This window comes from Apium graveolens, chromosome 4, assembly GCF_009905375.1.
Source record: "Apium graveolens cultivar Ventura chromosome 4, ASM990537v1, whole genome shotgun sequence".
Taxonomy (NCBI): Eukaryota; Viridiplantae; Streptophyta; class Magnoliopsida; order Apiales; family Apiaceae; genus Apium; species Apium graveolens.
Window position 1 is genome coordinate 178,142,637 of NC_133650.1, and position 25,286 is coordinate 178,167,922.

Sequence of the window (25,286 nt, forward strand, 5' to 3'; positions counted from 1 at the left end):
GCCTTAGCGGAACTTCCAGGCCATTTGGGCCAATATAATAAGGCTGGGCCGGCGCTACTCGGCCACTTACGCCACTCCTAGTTCAGATGAAATCCATGACTCTGAAACGTAAAGCTCGTTTCCCCCTTTCCCCAAGTAGAAACTTGTTGATACGACTCCACCAAGAAGTCGTACCTAGTTGGAAAGGAAAACTCACCGATATTTCCCAGGCGATGCCTGTTAATGGATTAACTTGTTCCAAGAATTTTACTTCCCGAATATTGGGTAAGTAATCAAAAACTCTTTTACCAAGACAGCAACCTTGTTGCGAATATAAAACACACCACCGAGCCGGATCCCCCAGGTTTTGAGCGAGTATTTAAATCCCCTTTTTAAAAGGAAGATCTTAAATATAAAAATAGTTTTGGGATCCGCTCTAACTTTTGAAAATCATTTTAAAGACTCGAAAACACTTTAAAGAGTGTTTGGAGTAAAACTGATTTAATGAAGTAAATCAGTCCCCAGAATATTTAGAAAATGTCTTAATATTATTATTTAAATAATATTCCCATAAAAAAATAATCTTTATAAAATAATTGAAGTAGAAGTATTAAAACTTATACTTGAAATGAATAGCAAATAATCAAAGATATACTTATACGAAAGTAATATCTTTATTTGAATAATCAAAAATAAATTTGATTATCGACACCTTATTCTTTAATAAAATAAAGAATATATCTCAGCAAATAATCGGAGTCATAGATCCTCAAATGAATATTCAAATAATATTCAATAAATAAAATAAGCTGAGTCATAATACCTCGAATGAATATTATAAATAATATTCATTAAATAAAATAAAGGAGTCATACATCCTCAAATGAATATTCAAATAATATTCAATTAATAAAATAAAAGGAGTCATAAGTCCTCGAATGAATATTCGTAATAATATTCATTAAATAAAATAAAGTTATCGAATAAACCTTATTCGATTAATAGTTTTAAAAACTATATCAATATATATATATATATATATAAATATATATTATACTCGGGAGCCTCGCCTCCCGGTTTAGAAATATGTTCACCTTTTATCCCCTATACTAAGGGTAAACTCAAATACCGCTTATCTCTAGCATAGGTATTATGCAACTATAAGCATTGAAATCAACAGATAGATAACCAGATTACGAAACAGACATGCATATATACCATATTAGCATGCTCCAATATATCGCAAAATTTGCTAATAACAATCATGCAATATCACAAGATAATGCATATACATATATTTACATCACAACAACAGTACAACGGGTAGAAAACTTGCCTGAGCGACTGGGGGTTACGAATGGCTCGGGACGAGTCTGGTAACCTATAAACAACAAGTAAGTTGGAATTAAACCAAAGTCACTTGTAAATCTATACTTTAACTAACTTAGACTCTAACGCTTATTCTGCGCTTACTGATTCTCTTAAGTCACTCGAGTACCCTCGGCTCCACCATTTTTAATAATTTAACCTTTACGAGTTTTAATGCGATTCCTTCGCGAGTGTCTTACCAACTGCCTAACACACTTACCATAAATGTTTCATACATTAATTAACCCTTTATGGTCTTTAACCTATGTTTCAAAGTAAGGCGAGGGGAAAAGTTTCGTTCGCGAAACGCCGTTACTTAAAACGGTCGTTTCTCCTAAACCGTGCATCGGAATCGAACGAACTACATATCAAAACGAAGCTCGTAACATGAGCTATCTAAACATGGCAGTGGTCATAATCTAGCAGGGGGGTCCTCGGGTCCTAATGTTATGCACAAAACAGTCTAAAGAAAATCGGACGTTACGACGGCTATGTTTACGCGATTACCAATATTTATACCACTCCAATTCTTTACCAATTCACTACAAACCACCCAACCATCATCAATACATCAAACACAACTTATATCAAGGCAAAGTCAGTACATAATCTCAAGGTTTTCCAACTTATTCAACCGCAAACATGATCTACTAACCATAACTTAAGATTCATTAACCATTAACCAAGATTCATATCCAAAATCACCACAAATCCAACCAAACTATCTAACATACATGGATCTTGCTATACATACATTAATATTTCTATATATACATTAATCCATCCATGAACTCATCAAAACTCAAAGTTCAAACTATAAGTTAAAGGTGAAAGTTGTTTATACCTCCTTGAAGCTTCCTAACACAACCCAAGAGATTTGAATGCCTAAAAGAACCTTGATCCTTGCTTGTATAACCTTAATCTTTCATAAAAATTCAAGAAAACTAAAGTTATTTCTTGAAGGTTACTATTCACCATCTTCTTCCTTGATTTATTGGAAGAGATTGTGAAGGAATTAGGAGCTTAAACTTATAGCATATCCATATCTATGTACAAGGAAGCTTAGATAATTACCTTGTGATTTAACAATGCTTGGAACTTGATTTTTGAAATTCTTGCCCTTGAAAAAGATGAAAAGCCGAGAGCAAGATGATGAGAATGAAATGATTTTGTGTTTTTTGATTTGTTTGGCTTAGCTTGGTTGTTTTTTGTTTTGTTTTTGGTTAATTACCTTAATAACCTTATATTTGTGTGGTTATAAACCAACCACACCTCCTCCTTCCCTATGTCATGCTTACATCACATTGCTATGTCATCCTCCCTTCCTTGTCCTCTTCTCATTGGTTGGGTGACATCACTTCCTCTAATCCCTTTGCTTAACTTCCTAATTGTTTGCCTAATGACCGCTGATCTGTTATACGGTTCGCTTAACTTTCGTTTTCGTTTATCGTTTGAGGGATCATACCCGGGATCTTATTACTTAGGTTCCCTTAACCTTTCTCAATATATTATATTCCTTTTATGATCCTCTCCTATAATCCTTTAATTTAAATCCTTTTTATCCCGTTACCTTATACTCAATTCTCTCCGTATCTAGTGGATTTCCGGGAAAAATCAAAGTGTTCGGATTTGGATTCTGACGATCTTTACATACACTTATATCCCATATAAAGTACTAATAAAATCTCAGAATATCCATATCAGAACCCCTACATAGTGTGGCATGAAAAGTTTTCTCATTCAGCAAAAACACTATTCATAAGGGTTTCAAAAATTTTCCAAAAATTGGGGTTATTACAGTATGGATTTATTATAGCATTTAAAAGCAATTAAAACAATTAAAACATGCTTTAAAACACTTTCGGGAATATAAACAGTTCAAAACTTTTATATAAAAAATATTTGACCACTCCATTAGATCCGTCTCGGAAAAATGAGTCCAACGATATATTGCACGCCCAAAACGGAGTTACGAAACTCCCAAAAATCAAATTTAAAGTGGACAATCGGGCTGTAACGCCTTTCGTGCGGGTCGGAACTTACCCGACAAGGAATTTCGCTACCTTAGGACCGTTATAGCATTACAGGAACGCGTTACAAGGGCTGTAACGCATTCCGGTAATGCGTTACAACACTGTTGAGCCTTTTAAGTGTGTAACGCATTCCGTAAATGCGCGACCCCCCTTTTCCCGCGCGTGCGCTACACGCGCCCAGGCCCCTGACCGTTGCAGCAGCAGCAGTTTTTTATTTTTTTGTTCTTTGTCAGTCAACTTCCAGCCGTTAGCTTCCAGTCGTTACAAACAAAAGGTAAACCCCTTTTTCTTTTACTCCCTTCCTTAATAACTCTTTATTAATTTATTATTTTAATTTTATTATTAATAAATTAATTAACATTTAATTAATAAATTAATAAAAATTAAAATAATATGATTTCTTAAATCAGGCAGTAGCAGAAAATTATCAAATCAGCCATGGGTCCTTGTGCAAATTTTAATCATAATTATTCACCTGCATAATTATTTCATGAATTTTTAATTAAAACAATTTTAAAAAATTCATAACAAATAATCTACACATCACAAAATTATGAAAAAAATACCTAGACAATCTACAATACTTGTAGAACCCAGATCAGTAGTCAAAATATTATGCAAAAATTATTTCGAATTAATTCATAATTAAATCTAAATAAACTTGCAAAAATCATAACAAATCCATACATGCATTAAAAACTCTGAATTTTTTTATATGAATCTCTATATGCAGAACCTAGCTCTGATGTCATTGAAGGAATTTACGGATGAGCGGAAGTGATATATAATATTTATTCCGTAAAAACCATATACCGCACATATAGAAAAACGTATAAAAAGGAAAAACTGAGGAATCGTAACCATACCTTATGAATCGAAGCTTTATAAAAATGGAGTGCTAGCAGTTGCTCCTCAGTGTGTGAAGCACTCTACCGGTATCCACCAAGAACGATCCTCTTCGATGAACCTTTTATAAAACTGAGCTTTTATAAAAATGGAGTTTTGGGGAGAGAGAGAGGAAGAAGATGGAGGCTAGGGTTTTCACAAAACCAAAATTGTGTAAATAGAATGAGCCATCTCATTCTATTTATAGGGCTCTCCTAGGGTTATAAAATATATCTTTATATATATATATATATATTAACCCCCACATTTTATCTTTATAAAATGCTTTAATAATAATTAAAACTATTTTAATCATTATTTCTTTTTCTAAACTATTTAGAAAATAATTATCTCTCTCATTATTTCATCAAAAAAAATATTCTTTTATGGTGTGACCCTGTAGGTTCAATATTATTCCGGTTATAGAAATAAATAATAATAAAATTTTATTAATTATTTATATGTATACTAAAAATCACTAAATAAAATTAACTGATTAATTATATTTATTCTACATCGTGAGTGATACTTCTCAACATATCGCGACTATCCGGATAATATGAATTCACTGCTTAGAATACCAAGAACTTGTCAGTGACTATTTACCGTACAATGAATTCCTTCTACCCTTATAATATCCAGATTAAATACAAGTCGTGGATCTTGTGTCAAGCCTATCAAATTTAATCATATGATTTCTTATTCATAATGCAAAGTTCATATTAATGCAAATTAGAAACTCCTTTCTAATTTCATACACTCTGGCCAGAAATTCCAGAACTCGCATACTAAGAATAACATAGGATATTCTCTTCCTATACTGAAAGGGGTAGATCCTCTATTGACGTTAACTATCTCTGTACACAATTTCATATGCCCAAAATAGACCTAATGGATGCCCTTGAGACAAAGGACTAAACCAAAGCAAAGTTCATTATATACAAGATAACTTTAACGATCTCAAGTCTAAGGACACTTGTACAACTATCACTCAGTGAACCACTATTGACACATGAGTAATCTCCATTAGTTGTTCAACTTATTGAGTCATGTTCAGTAAACTTATTCCCTAATAAGCATCTACATACTAGCTATAGTGTCATCACACAAATGCCTATGAGAACAGACATCCTCCTGAAGGGAGCAAGCATAGTATGTACCAATCTTTGCGGATCCACTAACATTCGATTAGTTATCCTATGATCAGGAACTGTTTAAGTCTAGAGTTGTCGTCTTCTAGATCTCACTATTATAATCTCATTATAATTCTAGAAGCTTTACTCTAAACTATGGAGCATCTTATTTAAAACACTTTAAATAGATAAAGCACATAATAAAAATATAACAAGTCTTTTATTAATTCAAATGAAATCAAATAGGAATACAAGAAAGTTCTTCCTAACTCATCATACATGATTGGATTTAGGACAATTCAGCTTGTATCAGACAATTAAAGAAAGATTATATCAAGGGGATCGAACGGAACATATTTTACCAAAATTCTTTTACACCCATGAACTACAATAGAATGGTGACATTGATGTACAATAAATTCGCTCATGTAACAATCTGACGTAATCCGACAAAATCACTCCTTACATCAACTTCAAAAAGCTGTGATATGATCATTACTAAAACAAGATGTCAAATTGTGAGACGTTTTATTTAATGGAAATTATACTTTTTTCTTTCGACAAGATTTTTATTTTATTGAGTTTTTCCTTGCAAAATTTTAACGAAACAAACAATCTTTGTAATAATTTATATTGACAATAAGGGAAAGTGTTATAATATTTTATTATAATTGACAATGTGAATAAAAGAAGATGGTGCAGCTAACTCTCGACTTGGTAGTTTCAATACACTAGCGGGATGAAAGTCCCAATAATTACTACACACGCCGATTAACCTCGTAAGCAAACTCTATTTCATTACTTCCTGTATATAATTGGTATAAGGGAGTTTAGGTGATATAGTAAGATGGTATGGGTGTCAAAGTTAAAATTGTAAATTCCTCTCTATTAACTAACAGAGTCTCCGCAAAACAAAGAATAGCCAACAAAAAAACAATATAACGTTAGATTTGCAAAAAAAATCATAATACTTAAAAACGGAAAAAAGAAGAAATATAAAAATCACAATAAACATTAAACTATAATTAAAATTTAAAAAGAAGCTAATAACTATAGTAGACATAGTGTATAAAAGAAGAATTCACATTTAACTGGATGTCACATCACACCAAATTTCACCCATAAAGTTTTCATTAAATAGCTTTTAATATAAAAAATAGATAAAATAAATTGAAATTCACAATATTCACCATTTGAAAATTATAGAGTGAAAAATATAAAATTTTATTAATTAAAAATTACAGAAAAAAAAAATTTGATGAGTAAAGCAAGTAAAGTAAATAAATCCAAATAATACTAATAAAAAGAATATTATCAACTTATTTATGATAATTATAAATTCTCGTATTTTCTATCATTATCTTAATATTGGATTATATCCAATACATAATTAGAGTAAAAAATAAAAATAAAAATTTAATTGTATATTGTATAATATATTTATTAAGTGAATACGTATAAATTTAATGATTTTAAAATTAGAAAAATATGAAGTTTTAAGCAAAAAACAATATAATTAAAATTTAAAAAATCAATGTTAATAACATAAGTTTTAGCAACTAATTAGAGTTAAATATGTAATTTTATAAATTTTTCAGAAAAATAAATTAATTAAATTCAATATTAAAAATTCAAATAAATTATTTATAAGATATCTGGTACATTGCTGGGGGATAAAATTATAATTAATTACTTGCCAATTTCATGAATATTGTATTTATAGGATACTTTATTTTTGTTTCATGTACCCCAGAAAAGTCCCTCTCCCTCTCTCTTCGTGATACATAGATTAGTTTGATTCTAATTTTGTATTCTATTCTTACATACATTCAATATTTATAACATAATTCATTTCTTGTAATAATCAATATACTGCTCCCATCCTATTTTAGTTATCATATTTGACAGTCATCCGGTTAAATTGAATAAAGTTTAACTAAAATTTATTAATATTTTATAATTGAACAAAATAAAAAAATTACATAATCGTAAAGTAGATTTAAAAAATAATAATATATACAGTATATATTATTATTGTCACAACTTGCTGTGCTAACATCTTTACGGAAAACTTCATGAGGAAAAAATGAAGGTGAAATATCTACATTCAAAGACATAAAATAGGTCAGAGAGATCGAATAGCCAACACGTTGAAACTCAAAATTCTCCAGAGGTGACTCATTAACAATGTACGGTAGAATGCTTAAATGGATCATATATTATCCAAACAGCTCTATCATCTCCAGTGAGTGAAGTAATTTTTGCAAATCCTCCAACATTGGAGTTGTAGAGCACCAAGTATAAAGTTGATTTTAATGTCTAGTAAAATATAAGAGGATATGACAATACCTATATATTTGGAATACATTAAGAAGATACACGTACAATCATTAGTCAATGGTGTGGTGACATAATCGGAGAAGAAACTTTTGAGCTAGTGAACACTTTACTTAGTCATCAACAACACAGCCTCCACAGGGTGATGGCGTCCACTTCATTGCGCACTATACATCAATCTGTCATCATCAGGTAATGCCACGGATTTCATCAGCTTCTACCAAATTATACATAAATGTTGAATATACCTTCTATACTCTCAATTATACATTAATGCTTAACCTTTGGTTGGAAACAAACAAGCACTTATTTTTGTCTAATTTGTTACTTCTTTTTTCAATGAAAAGCTCGTCAGGGCACATTTCATAGTGTATATTACCGGCGTTGCTCGATCATCCTATCCAACATAATTACCAAGTGTATTGAATTGATAAACAATAATGATACAAGTGGTTCCACGTAAATTCAGAGTCGAGAAAATGTGTTTATTACCTCCCACAAAGAAGGTATATGCACATCACACATTAATAATACATTCGCGAATGTAATAACATATAACCGTGCCTGTCTATTGTGTTTCATTGATCAAATACAGCTTCTGACCATCAGTTATCATATCCACATCCATTATTTTGGCGGCGTCTTCTGTTACTATACAAGAATTTTGAGGACAGTTTAGCTGCTCTGCTGCTTTTTGGATGAGATGCTCCATGCTCTGTGGAACCCATAACATCACTCCATACCCCAGTTTATTCTCCTTTGGCTTGTCAGGGTGGAACGGATACACTCTGCATTTTTTGAGTTGCGGTTTATCTGTCATCATTTAAAAACAAAACTATTTTATTTCAAGAAATATCTCTACTGGTATGACTTTCTAAGAAACTCCTGAGACAAAGAGAAAGATCTACGATTATTAGTACGAAATCTGCCACAAAATGCAAACAAGTGGTTGTGTGATTAAAGTAATATTAGTAGAAATGTCAGGGCAATGAATCACCGTTATCTGCGGGTCTAACTACAAAATAAAAGTTCCCACCTGTGATTTCATGGGACTGGTTTGAAATTTCATCCAACTGAGAAGCTTTTGCTATTTCAAGAAGCCTGATCAGATTCTGGTTTCCAGACATTCTCCCTTCATCAAGTGGTGTGTTTCCCCATCTGCATCAAGGTTCAAATCTACTAAGTTGTGGCTAATTGAAATTTTTTATGTGAATCTTCTTGATACACAACAAGAAAAGAAGTAAACATGTGGAATAAATTTATTAGTTTTTGAAATGAGAAACTTGAATAGATACACAGATCAAGTAAAATTAAAAAATATTTATGTATATCCCTAGGCCAGTACCCCATTTTTTGGACATTTAGCAGCAGCAGGGAGATTTTTCTCATAAAATAAACCGAAATATGAATTTATTTAAAGGAATATACATGAGGCTAAAACTTTGCAGGATTATACCAGCCTCATATTTGATCTCAATTTAATTATATAACAGATGAAAGATGTAAAATGGAACTGCTAAAAGAATGATAATCAGTAAATTTCATCATGGAATAAGTTATATATAAATTGAACCTGTCCCTTGACAAAACAGAAGCCCCTGATTCCAAAAGCAGCTTTGCTAATAAATATAAGCCTTGGGAGGCAGCAACGTGAAGTGGAGTTCGGTGATCATAGTCACTGGAGTTTGGATCAGTGCCCGCACGTAGAACCCTTTTAATCAAATCAAAATCCCCCCTTGCAACTGCGGTACACAAAAACGGACCAGAATCGCCGATTTTCAGGACTGCCCCTTCTTTAATCAGTAAGGAAACTGCTTGATCATGTCCACTCTTGACGGCTTCAAAGAGGGGAGTGTTTCCAAAATTATCTATACAGAAAGGACTATTAGTTACTACTTCAATGAATAAGGACAGACCAAAACACAAAACTTAAGAAAAATATAGTGTTGATAATTTTAATGTTACCTGAAATATTGATGTTTACTCCTTCCTGAGTTAGGAAAAGTATAACGTCTTCGTATCCTTTGGATGCAGCAAGATGCTGTAATAAAATATTCACCTGTTAATATAATCATTGGCATACAATCTTGTTGTTCTAAAATTGAATGTGTAAACGTAAAAAATGGTATTTAAGCATACGTAGCATGAGAAAAATGCAACAAAGACCCTTCTACTTCCTGTCATACATGCAGGCTTCTATCTTTATTTGGACTCTTGCAGTGACAGATGCAACAACATTTTTTCCTTGCACAATACTCCTTTTCAAATTGCAGAGTGATCCATGTTGACCTAAATGCAGCAAATATATTGCAAGATATGAAGTGACATAGAAGTACTACTAATTGCAAATTTTACTATCACATAATCTCAGATTTAACCACGATCACTTTTAATGCAAGACTGTAGGACCAATATCATCTATTTTGTAGGAGCACGAGATAACTATGAATATCTACAATATAAAGTTTGACGTCCTCAAAATGTGTTTTTCTTTGTATGATAAGCATTAGTCTATCTCGCATTCAGTTGTTATGACTATTCTTCGCTTCTTTTAACAAAAGATACACATTTTTGGAAATCACTTGATTATTATCTTTTCCTCAGCAGCTATTACATTCAGGAAAAAACACTTAAACATTAATGCTGTAAAATATCTGCCAAGTCATACCAGTGGTGACCTGCCATCGTAATCTGTCTTATTGGGATCAGCTCCAGCTCGAATCAAGCCTTTCAGCTGGTATAGATCACCATAATATGCAGCACTGTTTACCCGAAGTGCAAGTTCTGCCTCTTGTTTATTAATGTGAAAAGTGACATCGGACCCAAGTTGCTTTAAACGAACATTTGTTTCTTCCCCCTAAAAGCTTATATAATCAGATGACTATTGTGCACAGCGTAATTAGGAAAATTTGAAGTTTATGTACATATAAATAGTATCAGTCAAAAATTTCAAATGATTCGTAGTTATTTCTAGATACAGATATTATACAACCATGGGAAGGATATGAAAAGGAAGGCATTGGTGTTACAGATAGATTACCTCTAGTAAGTTATTCAAGATTTTTCGCCCGTCATGGAAATAAATCTCAAGGATATTGGAAAAGGATTGTTTATCAAGCCTTAGAAGCCTGCAGAGCTCACTAACTTTAACGGTGTAAGGCTGAGTGATGTTACAAAGAATAGAGACTTCTCCAAATAAGCTATTAGGTTTCAGAAGTGAAACTGTCTCTTCTGATCCATCTTCACATATACCAATCTCCTCCTGAAAAAAAAATAGGTTGTTTAATTACACACATTTGGATATCAGAATCTTTGTTAAGAACAGCATAGATCTCAAAATAATTAACTAAGTAATACAAGTAGTATCATATTGTTTGAAGAGTGCAATGAAGGACGATTCTCCTTATCCTAGGCATACGATGAAAAATCCTGTAATTTGATTTTTCTTTTCCAATATATAAATGCAACAGAATTTTTCAGTATAAGGAAAAGATTGCATATTTGTAGTAAGGAAGATCAAATCAGTTACAGGATTCAGTACTGATCTCCGTACTATATATTCTATAAACCTGATAATATGTGATCATATGAAGTAAAACTATTCTCCATATATATGACCAAGTAAAATGAACTACGAATCATAAAGACCGTATACAATTCATAAGGAAAAAAATGCAACAATGAGAGAAGTATTTAGTTGATTGTGATCCTACCAGAAGACCATGGCACACAATATAAAGTTGATCGACTACATTTCCCTGTTCCATAATTATTTCTCCAGGGAGGAAAAACTCCTCATGGACTCTAGTCACCTGATATGATAATAGAAAGTCTTATGTCATGTTCATTGGAATTTTGGCGATCAAAAGGAACTAAAGAACTAAAGAACCATACAATTTGACTGATAAACTCTGAAGAGCACCCTTGGAATAGAGAAACATTTTCAACGCATGACATGTAAAGGGTTTGGGAAATCTGCAAGAAAGAAAGCATCTCAGCATGGATAACGGATACTGAATATATTTTTTTAGCAAAATATTCAGAAAATTGTCCAATACATGGAAAGATGAAGTTTGAATAACCGCAGAAAGCGCGGAAGAGCAAAGGGTAAGTGTTTCTCTATTCCATATGCTTCGCTTCGCAGGATAAACATGAAGACACCTATAATAAATTACCTTTGCACGAATGGAAATGGGAAGATCTTGAAGAGCAGCAGCATCTGTGTAAGTGCTCTCATATTGTAGCCTAAAGTGACCTTTGATTTCGTTACGAATGTTCCTCCCAAGTCTGTTTCTGTTCATATATTTGATGATGTCTGTCATTTTATCCCGATACCTCTCTGTCTTTGATCCTTTCACAATTAAGGCTGTCATATTACCAATCAAATAAGCCCCAAGAACCATGTCAAAAGATACGAAGAACATAATGAAAATCATTTCTCTCAGATTGACTGCATGTATATCGCCATAACCTGTAGAACAAAACAAAACAGTGTCCCTTTATCATTACAAAAGATCCCTGAAATCATAACAACTTTGTCAAGGAACCAGTTACTCTAAAACCTCAAGGTGTTAGAGAATGACCCTTTCCAGGATCTTATATTATTCTAACAAACTTAACCTTCAAACAAATAATAAACAATGTCAAAGATTTCACAAAGTATATAGGACGGTTGGTTGTTTCTCACTTAATATTTAACCAATTTTTTTAAAATAGTCTGAAGGAAAACAAAAAAGACTAATCCTGAAAATTTACAGCCTAGTCCTCATGTAGATGTTTTTACCATACTCTAGCCCTGATGTGTATTCTAATTCATGGATTAAATAGTTATTTTATTCTCAAACATATATCTGTTCTAATTCTTCTATTAAATAGTCATTTCATTCTGAAACATTGAATTCAGTACAAGCTCGGGGATATTATTCATTATTTGTCATTATCACATTATTTCATCATCCTTTTCATTTAAATTTTATTTCATTTAAACGATAAAATATACAAGACAAGTTGATGAAATGAAAATTCATTATAATTTGTGGCTATAAGGGACTTACCGACTGTAACCATAGTAACAATGGCAAAATATAAAGATGTTATGTAACGCGTCCACAGATCAATCTCTCTGAAGTTTGAATAGCTGTAATCACCCAATTTCAGACTTCCAATCCATGTGTATCCTTCTTTCTCTGCTGGGAGAGTGGTAGCCAAATAGTAAAAGATGCATGCTGCTGTATGAGTGCAGTACATTTCAACAACAATAAGCTTCACAATCCTGCAGAAGAGATACTTAATCCGTATGTCCTTCTCCAACTTCTGGAAAAATGTCAGAACTTTCCGTGCCCGACTTAACCTGATCCAAAGAAGACACCGCACTGCCTCTTTATCTCCCGTGGCCTGGATAATACATATTATGCACAGAGTTGCATAAGTCTACATTATTGAAGTTTTAACATATAAATACTTTTGAGTTGTAGTCTGTAGACATCTATAAGATGACAGTACCTAAAATTTGTAAATAAATTTAGACCTGAACTACAAACATTACCACCATCAATATAATTACATAAGCTAAAGTTAATAAATACTTCCTTGTTGGCATCTGGTATCCCCTGGTACAGCAGAAGTGGAGCACTTGAAATGCCAGAAAGCCTCCAGGGAGAAGAGGAATTGACCTTACCTTTCAGAGTTTTGTAAAACCAGGGAAGAGGGACGAACTCACAATAGATAAATAAAATTGTCACATGCAAAACTTGGAATTCACAGGCAACAATACACAAAATTCTACTAATATTTATAGTGAGCTTACTACTTACTAACGGTGAAAGAAATGTAAAAGGGAAATAAATAAATAAGATTACTCTGAGGCTATGAATGAAAAGTGAAAACATGAGGCTGCTCTGAGGACAATAAGGATAAAACCTCATCGCATTTGTCAGAACCAAGGTAAATAAACTATGATGTTTAAAAAGATTCATACCCCATAAATTATATCCCAAGGCAAGCAGGCCAGCAAATCGATAACAAAATAAGATTTTAAGTACCTGCAAAAGATTATACACAAATAAAAGAAGTGTTTGTGCGGGGCGAGTGATGAACGGACACGTATTGCGTATAAATATGGGACATGAAGAAGAAAAACTTACCGCATAGCAATTGGATAGCGCATGTACACCATCTTGTGTGTTTGCCTGTCTTTGTAGGCCACATAGAAGTGTAGTACAATGTCAATAACAAAAGCTGTTTGTCCAGCAATATCCAGTACGAAAAGGTTTCTGTTTCTTGGCAATCCCCTAAAGAACCCAAACTGGAATGGTGTAAGAAAAGATGAGTACATTGCCCAGACCAATATAAATCTCTCCCATGTATGATACCACCTGCATTGAACCTCAACGCATTATTGAAATACTACAAACCGTGCCAACAATTTATGATGAGATTCTATAATAAAATTAATGGTTTTTTATGGTTCTTCATATTAGATGGGTTCTCCATGGAGTAAAGACATATATAAATATACAATATATATATATATACTAGTATATAACCCGTGCATTTGTTTCTATAATATTTTAATTAATAAGCCTTTATTTTCGAATATTATTTTATTCAAAATATAATATAATATTCTGATAACACGTTTTTAAATTTTTTTATTTTTTTTAAATAATTAATAATTCAAATTTTTATACATAAATAGGCACATTACCTCGTGTAAGCATCAATCAAATACTTGACTGATCAAAATTTTAATATTTTGAATACATCTTATTTTAATTAATTTTACAATTATAGAATTAAATTTAAAAAGATACAATACATTATCGTAGGTAGTATATTATAATATATTTTGTGACATAATCTTCATGTTTTTATAGTTCGGCATTTTTAAAGTTTTTCTTGCTCTTGCTTCAAGAAATCTCGACCAATTTCAATCCCATTGTTGGTGTTTGTTGTTGGAGGAATTTCGTAACAACACGAAATTGGAGGGTTGCTGGAATATTAGAGCGATTTGTGTGTAGTTGTGAGATTAGGGTTTATGAAAAAGAGGGGCTGGACTTGGGAGGTGTCTCGATTTGTCTCATTGTATCGGATCCCTTTGCCAAGATGCATGCGTACCAATTTATATTGGATCAAGCCTACGCAGTTCTGTGAAATTTGGGCTTATCCCTAAGAGACTTTAGGGATAAGTTTCGTTAATGTGGTAATTACCGATTTTATCTGATTTAATCTGAGCGTTGTGATATCTTCATGATTTGAAGAATATCGTTGAGAGATATTTTCCGTTATTGATTTATTGAGATTGATTCTTTCCTCGTTTCGGAGAGAGGATAACTTGGGGCTTAAGCAATTAATTATTAGCCGTAATTAATAATTAACAAATTACGGAATTATTAAAAAGTATTTGTCATGCCAAAACGTGGCATAACAACTACCCCCCAGTTCTTCAGTGTAGCTTGCTGCAGTGGAGAACTAAATATTCTTCAATCGCTGAAACAACTAAAAATCGGAGTTTGGTAAATAACATAGAGCACCTTCGTGCTCAAAACAATTATGCGAATGCACGTGCGAGACCATGCAAGATCCGAAAAAGATACATATTTCCCTTGTTTGTGGTTGTGCGAGCACAAATTTATAAATCCATTACGAACAATGATGTTAAGTTGGACCTTGACGTACACACTTCAAGATAGATATAACAGCCGATTGTAAAATTGTATTATTGAGGTGAACTGCTAGTATTATATGAATGTAACAAGATCAACAAACATGCCTTCAGCAAAAGATAAGGCGGAACTCCCGACCTTCAATCTCTTTCTGTACTTAAGATAAGGTGAGCTCGCACCTTGAATCTCTTTCCATACTTGAGATAAGGTGAGCTCATACCTTCAATCTTTCCGTTTGTAATCTTTCTGCCTATCTAGGCGTAAGGTGTCAACAATACAAGTTCACAATCGGTAGTGTATATCATTCCAAGTGGTTGTCTCAGCTACCAAACATAGCAATTCCCATTCACAAGTTTGAAAATATTTTTCGACATATATGTATTATCGCGACAGTATATGCAAAATATTTTAAACGCAATTCAAACATAATAAATATGCCAATTTAAAATTGTCACGATATTTATTTTTCCCAAAAATAATGCTCTTTCTTAAATATTTTCCCAAAATTATGCATCTCGCATATATAATTTATTTTTCCAAAAGATGCAGCTCGTACGATCTTCTAAAAATCCACAATTCTCTCAAATAAATATCTCGTACGATTTTTTCCCAAAATATGTGTGTCGTCCAAAATTAAGATGACGCAATAATTTTACAATCATAAAAATATGTGACTCGCACGAATTTTATCACTAAATATTTTTCTTATAAAAAATTAGAAGAAAAACATAATATCTATGCATTCATCACGTAATAATAAATTTGCATAAATAAATCAGGAGAAGAAAAATCTTATCTTTATTTTCCGCTTCCCCGGCCGATTGTGAATTTCCGAATTCTGATCATCTTTTCCGTTGCTGGCTGCCGTCGTGATCCTGCGAGGCTTTTTTTCTCTTTTTTTTTTGTTGCCATGCTTCGCCTGCCGTATTCCTCCACTTTAACCATTTTTTTTATTTTTTTGTGTTCTTTCCGTACCCATGAGCCAACCTGTTATCATGAGGCCATAATGTTCACTTTCCATCTTTTTTATTCCATAAGTGCTCTTCCGATTCTTGTTTTTTTTTAAATCACGTTCTTGTGTTTTTGTTTCTTCTGGTGGGTCCCACATTTTGTTTCACGCGCCTCCTGCCGGTCCTCTTCGTTATTTGCAATTCATCCGCCATGTGCCAAGAACCTTTTTATTATTTATTCTGGATAAACCAAAACCCCACGAGTTTTGTAAAATTATTCGTCCTCCTCGAATAATAAAGTACCCCTCCTTCTAGCGCCAAATGTTGTTGGAGGAATTTCGTAACAACACGAAATTGGAGGGTTGCTGGAATATTAGAGCGATTTGTGTGTAGTTGTGAGATTAGGGTTTATGAAAAAGAGGGGCTGGACTTGGGAGGTGTCTCGATTTGTCTCATTGTATCGGATCCCTTTGCCAAGATGCCTGCGTACCAATTTATATTGGATCAAGCCTACGCAGTTCTGTGAAATTTGGGCTTATCCCTAAGAGACTTTAGGGATAAGTTTCGTTAATGTGGTAATTACCGATTTTATCTGATTTAATCTGAGCGTTGTGATATCTTCCTGATTTGAAGAATATCGTTGAGAGATATTTTCCGTTATTGATTTATTGAGATTGATTCTTTCCTCGTTTCGGAGAGAGGATAACTTGGGGCTTAAGCAATTAATTATTAGCCGTAATTAATAATTAACAAATTACGGAATTATTAAAAAGTATTTGTCATGCCAAAACGTGGCATAACAGTGTTAAAGAAGTACTTCCTCCGTCCCCTCAATTGTTTATATTTGTGGAGGATTCGACACTCATTTTAATGCTTTTATTAAATATAGTTGTATAATTTTTTTTAAATTTTTTTTTTTTAAATAAAAATATAATATTTAAATTTTTATATAAGAAAAGAAATTTTTTAAAAATGAATTCAAGAACTATACTTTATAATTGTCTTAAAATACATGTCAAACATGTGAAAAAAATGTAAAGAAATGAGTGCGACGGGTAGTAATTTGTAAGATACATGTGTTGGGTACTTAGTTTTGGATTGGTAATTATTTTTACCGCCTTAGTCTGATTCACGAGTTTCGTTAATATTTAAATAAATTTTAAATTTTATTTATTCAATTATATATTAATTTTAATATATTAATTTTAATATATAATAGTTATATATTGATAATAAAAATAATAAAAGAATTAGGAAGGAACTATAAGTTTTGGTTATAGTTTAGTGGGATAATGAAATTATATATAATAATTTAGCAATTTAGTAATTTTGTAGTTTAGCATGTGTGTAACTTTATTTATTTTTATTTTTAATAAAAAAATAAGGGATAACCAACTTACCAAACTAAACATGATTTTTTATCTAATATTTTTAAATAGAAAACGTAAATTAAAAATAATAAAAAATAAAACATAATAAATATATTTTTTGAAATTAATGAACTTAACTCTATAAATGTTTTTTTATTTACATGTCTATCATAAATTAAATATATTTAGCTCTTTGTTAAAACACAACTCTAAAATTTATCTACTTGAAAATGTAATTTAAAAGGTATTATTATTTTGAAATTCATAACAATCAGAATTAACATATAAATATTATATATTTTACTATACGTGTTCAGCAAGGTTTCTAACCGTGAGATGTTGGAAATTATGCAAGACATGTATGTGGTGTTGGTTAGAGAGAAGAGTTCGAGTTGGAGTTTAGGCGGAGTGCTTTTTTTTATATATTTTTATTTTAATGAAATGTTAATATATATATATATATGTTTTTTTATTATGGGAAACTATACTTATATTTTTTGGAAGGTGTTAATTAATTATAATAGTATAGTATAGATATATATACAGTAGTCTCGCACTTTCGTCATTTTCTACTCTTTTATAATTTGTTTTAATTTTTTAGACGAGGGCCACTATGGTCATGCACCATAAACAGACCTGTGTCGCATGGGGACACCCACCGGACGTCACGGCGACGAGAACTCCCAGGAACAGCTCTGGGATGTCAATAAAGGTGTGAGTCCCGAAAATAATTTGACAAAACCATTCTTTTAAAATGAGAAAAAACATTTCAATTATTTATCAAAATTTAATCACTATATTTGAAAATAGGTGTGAAGAATAATCATTATTTTGTAATTTATGCTTTAAATATATTATTTAAAAGTCAAAATTTAAAAAGAGTTGATGACAATCATTTTTTGAAGGGAGTAAGGAAAAGTTGGCCACTGTTTTGAAAATTAGAAAATTTGGCCACTATTTTGAAAATCGGTGTAAAATGCGGTCACCCCTCTCTAATTTACTTAATAAGTAAAATGTGTCGTTTAACCTGATGTAAAAAACTTGTTTATATCGTGTCCATTTAGGAAATCTTAAAACAAGTAACTTACTACTTAAATGAAATAAGTGACTGATAAGTGATAAGTTGATAAATGGTTATAAGTTATATAAGTGTTTAAATAATTTAACTTATAAGTCATTTTTTTATTTAATTGAACCAAAATAAATAATTTTTAAATATAATTATCTTAATTATCATATTTTAAGTTAGATTAACATTAAAAAATATATTTTAAAACTAAAACTGATAAAAAATCAAAAATCAAAAATAAGTTGGGAAAATGTACGTCATTACTAACATTTAACTTATGAGCTTATAAGTTGTAAATTCAACTTATAAATTGGATCGACAAACATCCGTTAACATTTGCCAAACAGGCCCATCACGTTAATATGGAACTCCTTTTTCTCATTTATAATATGATTCAAACTTTCAATTTTTATTTTGTAAATTTAATTTGGCTGTTTAAATTTATATTGATAAACAAATTATTTAAATCTGAACCGAACCGAACCAAACCAAACTTTTATTAAAAAAAAAAAACAAACCAAACTTACTTAACCGTTTTAAACAGATCTATTCAGTTTGGTTTTTTAATTAAGCAGAATAGGAAACAAAGTTTAGATGCGAACGGAAATCAAACTAAAGATGAGAACACCCGAACTTTAAATCTAAATCCATAAATCTCCCAAAAAGCTGCCATCAACTTTGTTTGAACGTTGAGAACTGAGTACTCGGAATTCAATCCAACAAGTATTCGAAAATCAGAAAACAACCAAATAGAACTTGTTTGAATAGTTGTAAGTTGTCAACGAGTACTCTGGAATTCAAAATCGATTTTTAAAATTCACAAGTATTAATGAGTACATTTTTACAGTAGAAGTATGTACCTGTTGTCAGGATGAATGGAGCAACCTCCGGAGAGGTCTTTGAGACCTTTAAAAATATGTTCTCTGCTATACTTTCTTCTATTCTCAGCCGAGCCGGGTTCGAATTCATCAGCTACTCGAGCCATATGATGTCCTCTTGACTCTTGTATGTCATCGCTCAGATCCTCTACCTCGTACTCGTTTGACTCGTTTCTGTTCTCTCCATTTCTCCAACTAATCCTCTCTTCATCTTGTTTCCCTCCTCTGCTTCTTATACTTGTCATCATTCTTCAATCAATCTATAGTTTTATTCTACTTACATATAGATATGCGTGTGTTTGAATGTGCAGTTAGAGAAGTTGAAGCACAAGAATGTAAACTAAAGATGTGCTGTGTGTAAAGAACATCGAAGATGAAGATACACGCGACACAAAAATTTAATGCGAGATTTGTGTATGAATAGACCACAATATTTATATGAAGAGCCAGGGGAGACTGAGAAAAGAAACAGGTAACTAATGATTGTACGCCTGTGTGTATAAATAGCGTTTTTTCTAGTAGGTGTCCATCAGCTCCGAAATTAGTAAGTATAATTCATTTTGATTGGCTACTATTTTTTAATATGGTAAGCACGTGCATGCATAAAATATGTGTCTATGATCATATCCTGGACAAATATACAGGGAGTCCTGTTAACCGAAATCGAAAGTTCAATTAGATATTATAGTGTTTGGATTTGTAATTTGATAATTGGCAATCAGAACCTCATTTCATTAGATGATTAAAATATGTCCTCTTTATCTTTTGGATTACCATTTTATATACATTTCCATCAATCTTCATTCTCATTCCTGAATATTATTCCCATTATCGATTCAAACGCCCATAATATTTTCAGCCGATTGGGGGGGTTAAGTGTGGGATTCCTAAAATGTAATAGTGTGAAAGAAAATTGAAGTGGCTCAAAGATTTTGTGACTTTTGTCATTCTCCTAACATTTTGTTGCAAATTTCTTTTGAAAGAAATTAGTTCGTAGCACGCGTGAATTATTTTTTCAACATTAAAAAACTTATTTAAATACGATAATTGGAATGACTTGTTATGTATACACTTATATTTATAATTAAATTTGTTGCAACAAAATTAAAAAAAAAATAAAGGATTGCAACATTTAACTATTGGTTCGAGAGGTACAGAGTTCAAATCCATATCACATGTTTGGTTAATTGCTGAAATGAATATTTTTTATTTAAAATATTCTTTAGTCATTATTACTAATTAATTTCAAAAGTTAATTTAATCATTATATTTATTTAGTTTTGGTTCATTAATTAACTTTTTATTAAACAATCACATTTAATTGCTTAAATATATATATAATGATAAAAATAAAATTTATTTCTCATATCTCTCTGTCATACCTTCCCCTTTGGTCAAAAACTCATGCGTTGAAGGTTTGACAAATAGGTTCGGAGGAATAAAATTTTGAACCAAATATCAAGTACAGTTGGAATGAATACAACACATACCTTATTGTTTAGTAAATATTGAAGCTGTATTTATAATTCAATAATGCTGGTTTGGATAACTAAACATAAAACAAAGAACTTGCAAATAATTTATGATCTACTAGAATCAGTACAGATTGATTATTGGGTATATACATGATGATTTCGGTAGCTGCAGTGAAAAAGATGTCAACAGAAGTCCTCACCTAACAATTCATATTCAGATACAAATCCTCACTTAACAATTCTTTTTAATGATAGTACTTAGTTTCCCTTCACGGATCACTGACGCCTAGTGCAATGGACTGGTTCACAGGTGACTAGTTCCGCTCTCAGACCTTCGTACTATAATTTTTCATAACATTGTTAAGTTTTCTACCATATACAATCAACTTCACATAGAATCCTTTAGGTCTTCACATTAATCTTGGTAACTGTTCGAATGACTTCAACCTTATTCCCCTGTTGCCTGAACATATTAATGAAATTCATACGGAATTATGTTGACGTCTTCTTCACTGCATCTACCAAAATCATCATTTATATACCCGGTAATCAATGTGTACTGATTCTAGTTAATCATATATTATTTGCAAGTCCTTTGTTCCATGTTGATTTACCCAAACCAACATTGTTGACTTATACATGCAGATTCAATCTTGCTCAACAATTTCCCCTTATTTGACTATCAGACAGTTACATCTGACAGTCAAATAACAATGAAAAAACAACAGTTTGGATGATAACTCAACTAACTCCAAAACTAGATCTTCACTAAGTTTTTAACATTCAACTCTTGACTTGTAAATAATTCTATCTTATACCTTATGCATCTTCCATGAACCTTCACTTTCAGCAAAGAACTGGTTCTTCTCTCCCTTAAGTAAAGTTGCAAATAGATATGACTTCCAAATTATGTCTTCAATCTTCAAATCTTCCCATAGAGCACATAAAAAATATTTTACAACTCAGAACCAATAATCTATCCCCTAAGATGAAGAACCTCCCCCTTAGTGCAATAAAAATGAAAATTATTCTCCTTAGAACCTCCCCTACAGTGCAAGTGTGTGATTTCACTTTAGTGATCTCACAATGTGTTTCACTTCACTCCACACTCAAGTTTTTGTCACTCAGTCTCACAGTGTGTCACTCACTTAGAGCTCCAAACATTTAAGTGTACCTGCAGAAAAATCATTTTCAGAGAAAAGTTGTCTTTAACCTTCAAGAATATGGAAACTCTCAGTCAAGAGATTCATAAATGCTCCTTCTGAGAGGGGAAATTAAGATTCTTTTAAGTGGCAAAATTCCTTATATCCCTCAACTTCCATGAAGAAGTATACCTTATAAACTCGTCACATAATATCTAATTCCTCATTTACAAATTGCAAATTTTGAGTGCCAGATTTATATTCTGGGAAGATAATTAATGATCAATAATATGCCATTAGGGATCAGAGATTTCTTCTGAAGTATGTGAAGACTTATCAAAGATAATGATCCAGGAACATGAACCCGGATTCAAAATCAGAGATAATGAACAAAGGAATGATCTAAGAATCTTAACTTTATCAGAGATCATGAACCTATAAGCAAATTAGAGGTCCGTAATCTTGATCCAATTCAAAGAACAAAATCTAAGGCTTTGAAGGCCGTGATATAAGGATTAAGATCCAATTATTGTCAGTGACCTTGAGATAATTTAACAACAGTTGCTACGTCACTACCTTCCTTGTGTGTGAATCTCACGTGTGCTTACGAAATATTTCTTGTTTAACTCCCCTTAAATTGTTGTTGAATCAAATTTGAGATTTGGTGTTATGAGGCACTGAAATCATAAACTACCACTAGGATCTGAATCATCCCAATTATTTAGAAACAGCTTCAGGCTTCTTTTTATCATCAGAAATATTCACTATTTGTGAACAGTCTTCTATATTCATTGACTTTAGAACTGATTGAGTTCCTCTTGCATTGCAATCACCCAATCTGGATCTCCAAGAGCTTCACTGCTTTTTTTGGTTTCATTTGTGATAGAAACCCAGAATAAAAACTATCATTTCAATAGCTCTTTTAATCTTTACTCTAGAATATCCTTCAAATTGTTGACTTTGACTAGGGGATCCTTGTTCTGTTTCTTTTGTTGTTCCTCCTGTGTTAGGTCACACAACACTATAGAAGGGGGTTGAATATAGTGTTTATACAATCAAATTGATTTAGAACATAAGTATGTAACAGTAATCAAGTTTATTCAATATAATAAGCTCTGTTACAAAGTAGGTTAAACTACTCTCTCAGTGATGAACAATATCACTAAGAGCTGCTAGGTTACAATAAATAATGTTCTCGTGAATGATAACACTTATAGTGTAAACCCTAAGCTGTGTTTATATAGTACACAATTACAAGATATCTTCTAATTGATATGGAATATAATTATGTCTCTTAAAATATATCAATCAGATATTATCTTTTACAAGTCTTCTAACTGTCCAACTCTCCATGCATATCTTTTATTGTTTTAGTCTATATTTTCTCTTGTAAATCAGCTGCATTCCTTATTTGAAGTACCCGCACTTAAGTCTTGATATAAATCCTGACGGCCTTAAGTTCTGATATAAGTTCTGACTTCAGTAAGTTCTGATTTCCAGTAAGTCCTGATATTAAGTTCTGAAACTAAACAAAATAGATTAGACATGACATCTCAAATATATCTAACAATCTCCCCCAACTTGTAAATTATAAAAATATACAAGTTAATAGATTTGATGATGTCAAAAACATTTAAGTACAAATGCAATGATAGTTTATTTAGACAACTAACTACAACTTACAGTCCTTGCAGCTTTTACCAATTTTACTGAGTCAATCTGAATCCAATGTGATTCTTGACAAAGTTTGATATCATCTTCTCTTCTGCATATCTCAGGATTTGAGCTAATGTAGCCTTGACTTGCTTCAGTTTTTCATCTTGACTTCCAATCTGGTAGATTGCAGTCCTAAGTGCTGAGATGTGATTTCTTTCCAATCCATCACCAAGTCTGATTACTCTTGGATGAGATGAGTCTTCATTATAGCACAGACATTTCTCTTTCAGAATAACTTCAAGTTTAGCAGAATTTTTCTTCATTAGAATTTCACTTCCATCATCTTCAACTATCTTTGGAACAAATTCTGCAACCCTTGATCCAGAGATCCTGGCTTTATCCCTTATAGTCTTCATGATGAAATTTGACCACCTTCTGGTAATCTCAGACTTTTCTCCAAAATATAATGAAAGAATTGAAGTTCTTTCAGAGATTTGTTCAGCACATCTGATTCTGACATTCTGTATGTTCTTCCATCTTCAAGAAACAGAATCAGCTTTTCCTTGACATTACTCTTATCATGAGCATCCGGTACCACTTGAACAGATATAACCTTATCAAGGTGTTTATGTGTAACTTTCTCAAGTGGTTTGTCAGTTAGCAAAAATGGATATCTGGTAATTACTTCAAATTCTGTTTTGATCTTGGCTTCTTCAGAACCTAATCCAGCTCTGTCTCTTGCTTCTCTGGCTTTCAATCCAACAGTCATGAAATCAGATAGCAGTTGACTTTTCTTAGGATCTGATGGCTTAACATTTTTCTATAGGAGTTTCATCATATCAGTAATTGTCATCTTGTTCAAATCAACTTGAGCTCTGTCAGAGGTTGATGTCTGGATGACTTGATCAGAATTTGCTGTTTCATTTATACCTTGTTGTTCTGAAATTTCTTCACTCTGAACAACTTGAGCTATGTCAGAGGTTGTCTTAGATTCTTCTGTTATCTTTCTTCTTTTCAGAGTTTCAACAGTTCCATCTTCAGCAGCTGTATCATCAAAAACCTGAACCAATTTGCATACATGTTTCATCAGGATTTGAGTAATCTTCATCTCCTATTTCTTTGTTGATTTATCAACCTTCTCTTTCCCTTTTGCTTTGGGATCAATCTCAACTTGTGATCTTGTCTTGGGCTTTGAAGCCTCAGAAGTTGACCTTTCCTTGATCACAATGCCTTTTGCCTTAGGCCTTGGAGGTTTATTTGTATTAGAAGCTTTAGATTTAAGATTTGTCTTCTCAGCTGTAAATCTAGCTTCCTCCTCCTTTAGAGTCTCTAAATCCATTCCAGGAT

General features: G+C 32.1%; 1 protein-coding gene across 3 annotated transcripts; it reads right to left on the reverse strand.

The window, feature by feature from the left end:
* Positions 1-8,142: 8,142 nt before the first annotated feature.
* On the reverse strand, positions 8,143-20,117 carry LOC141720447 (potassium channel SKOR-like). Of its 3 annotated transcripts, XM_074522868.1 has the most exons (13): positions 19,649-20,112; positions 13,879-14,109; positions 13,713-13,776; positions 12,790-13,129; positions 11,911-12,206; positions 11,630-11,710; positions 11,449-11,547; positions 10,776-10,997; positions 10,404-10,592; positions 9,701-9,776; positions 9,309-9,603; positions 8,772-8,893; positions 8,143-8,548 (listed from the first exon to the last, which is right to left on the reverse strand). In XM_074522868.1, the coding sequence occupies exons 1-13, from the start codon at positions 19,912-19,914 to the stop codon at positions 8,304-8,306; spliced, it is 2,526 nt and encodes an 841-aa protein (XP_074378969.1). In that variant the 5' UTR covers positions 19,915-20,112; the 3' UTR covers positions 8,143-8,303. The 3 variants fall into 3 exon arrangements, 2 of the variants coding, with proteins under 2 accessions (XP_074378969.1, XP_074378970.1); XM_074522869.1 differs by lacking the exon at positions 11,630-11,710 and having other exon boundaries at positions 19,649-20,111; XR_012574355.1 differs by lacking the exons at positions 8,143-8,548; positions 8,772-8,893; positions 9,309-9,603 and adding an exon at positions 9,922-10,024 and having other exon boundaries at positions 19,649-20,117.
* Between the last annotated feature and the right edge of the window lie 5,169 nt (positions 20,118-25,286).

Excerpts from the sequence above, each read along its gene's own strand:
- LOC141720447 (XM_074522868.1), bottom strand. The coding sequence starts at position 19,914 with ATGATGACAAGTATAAGAAGCAGAGGAGGGAAACAAGATGAAGAGAGG. Across the intron at positions 14,110-19,648 it reads TCCATTCATCCTGACAACAG|GTGGTATCATACATGGGAGA; the intron begins GTACATACTTCT and ends GGTTCAATGCAG. Across the intron at positions 11,548-11,629 it reads CAGAGTTTATCAGTCAAATT|GTGACTAGAGTCCATGAGGA; the intron begins GTATGGTTCTTT and ends TTATCATATCAG.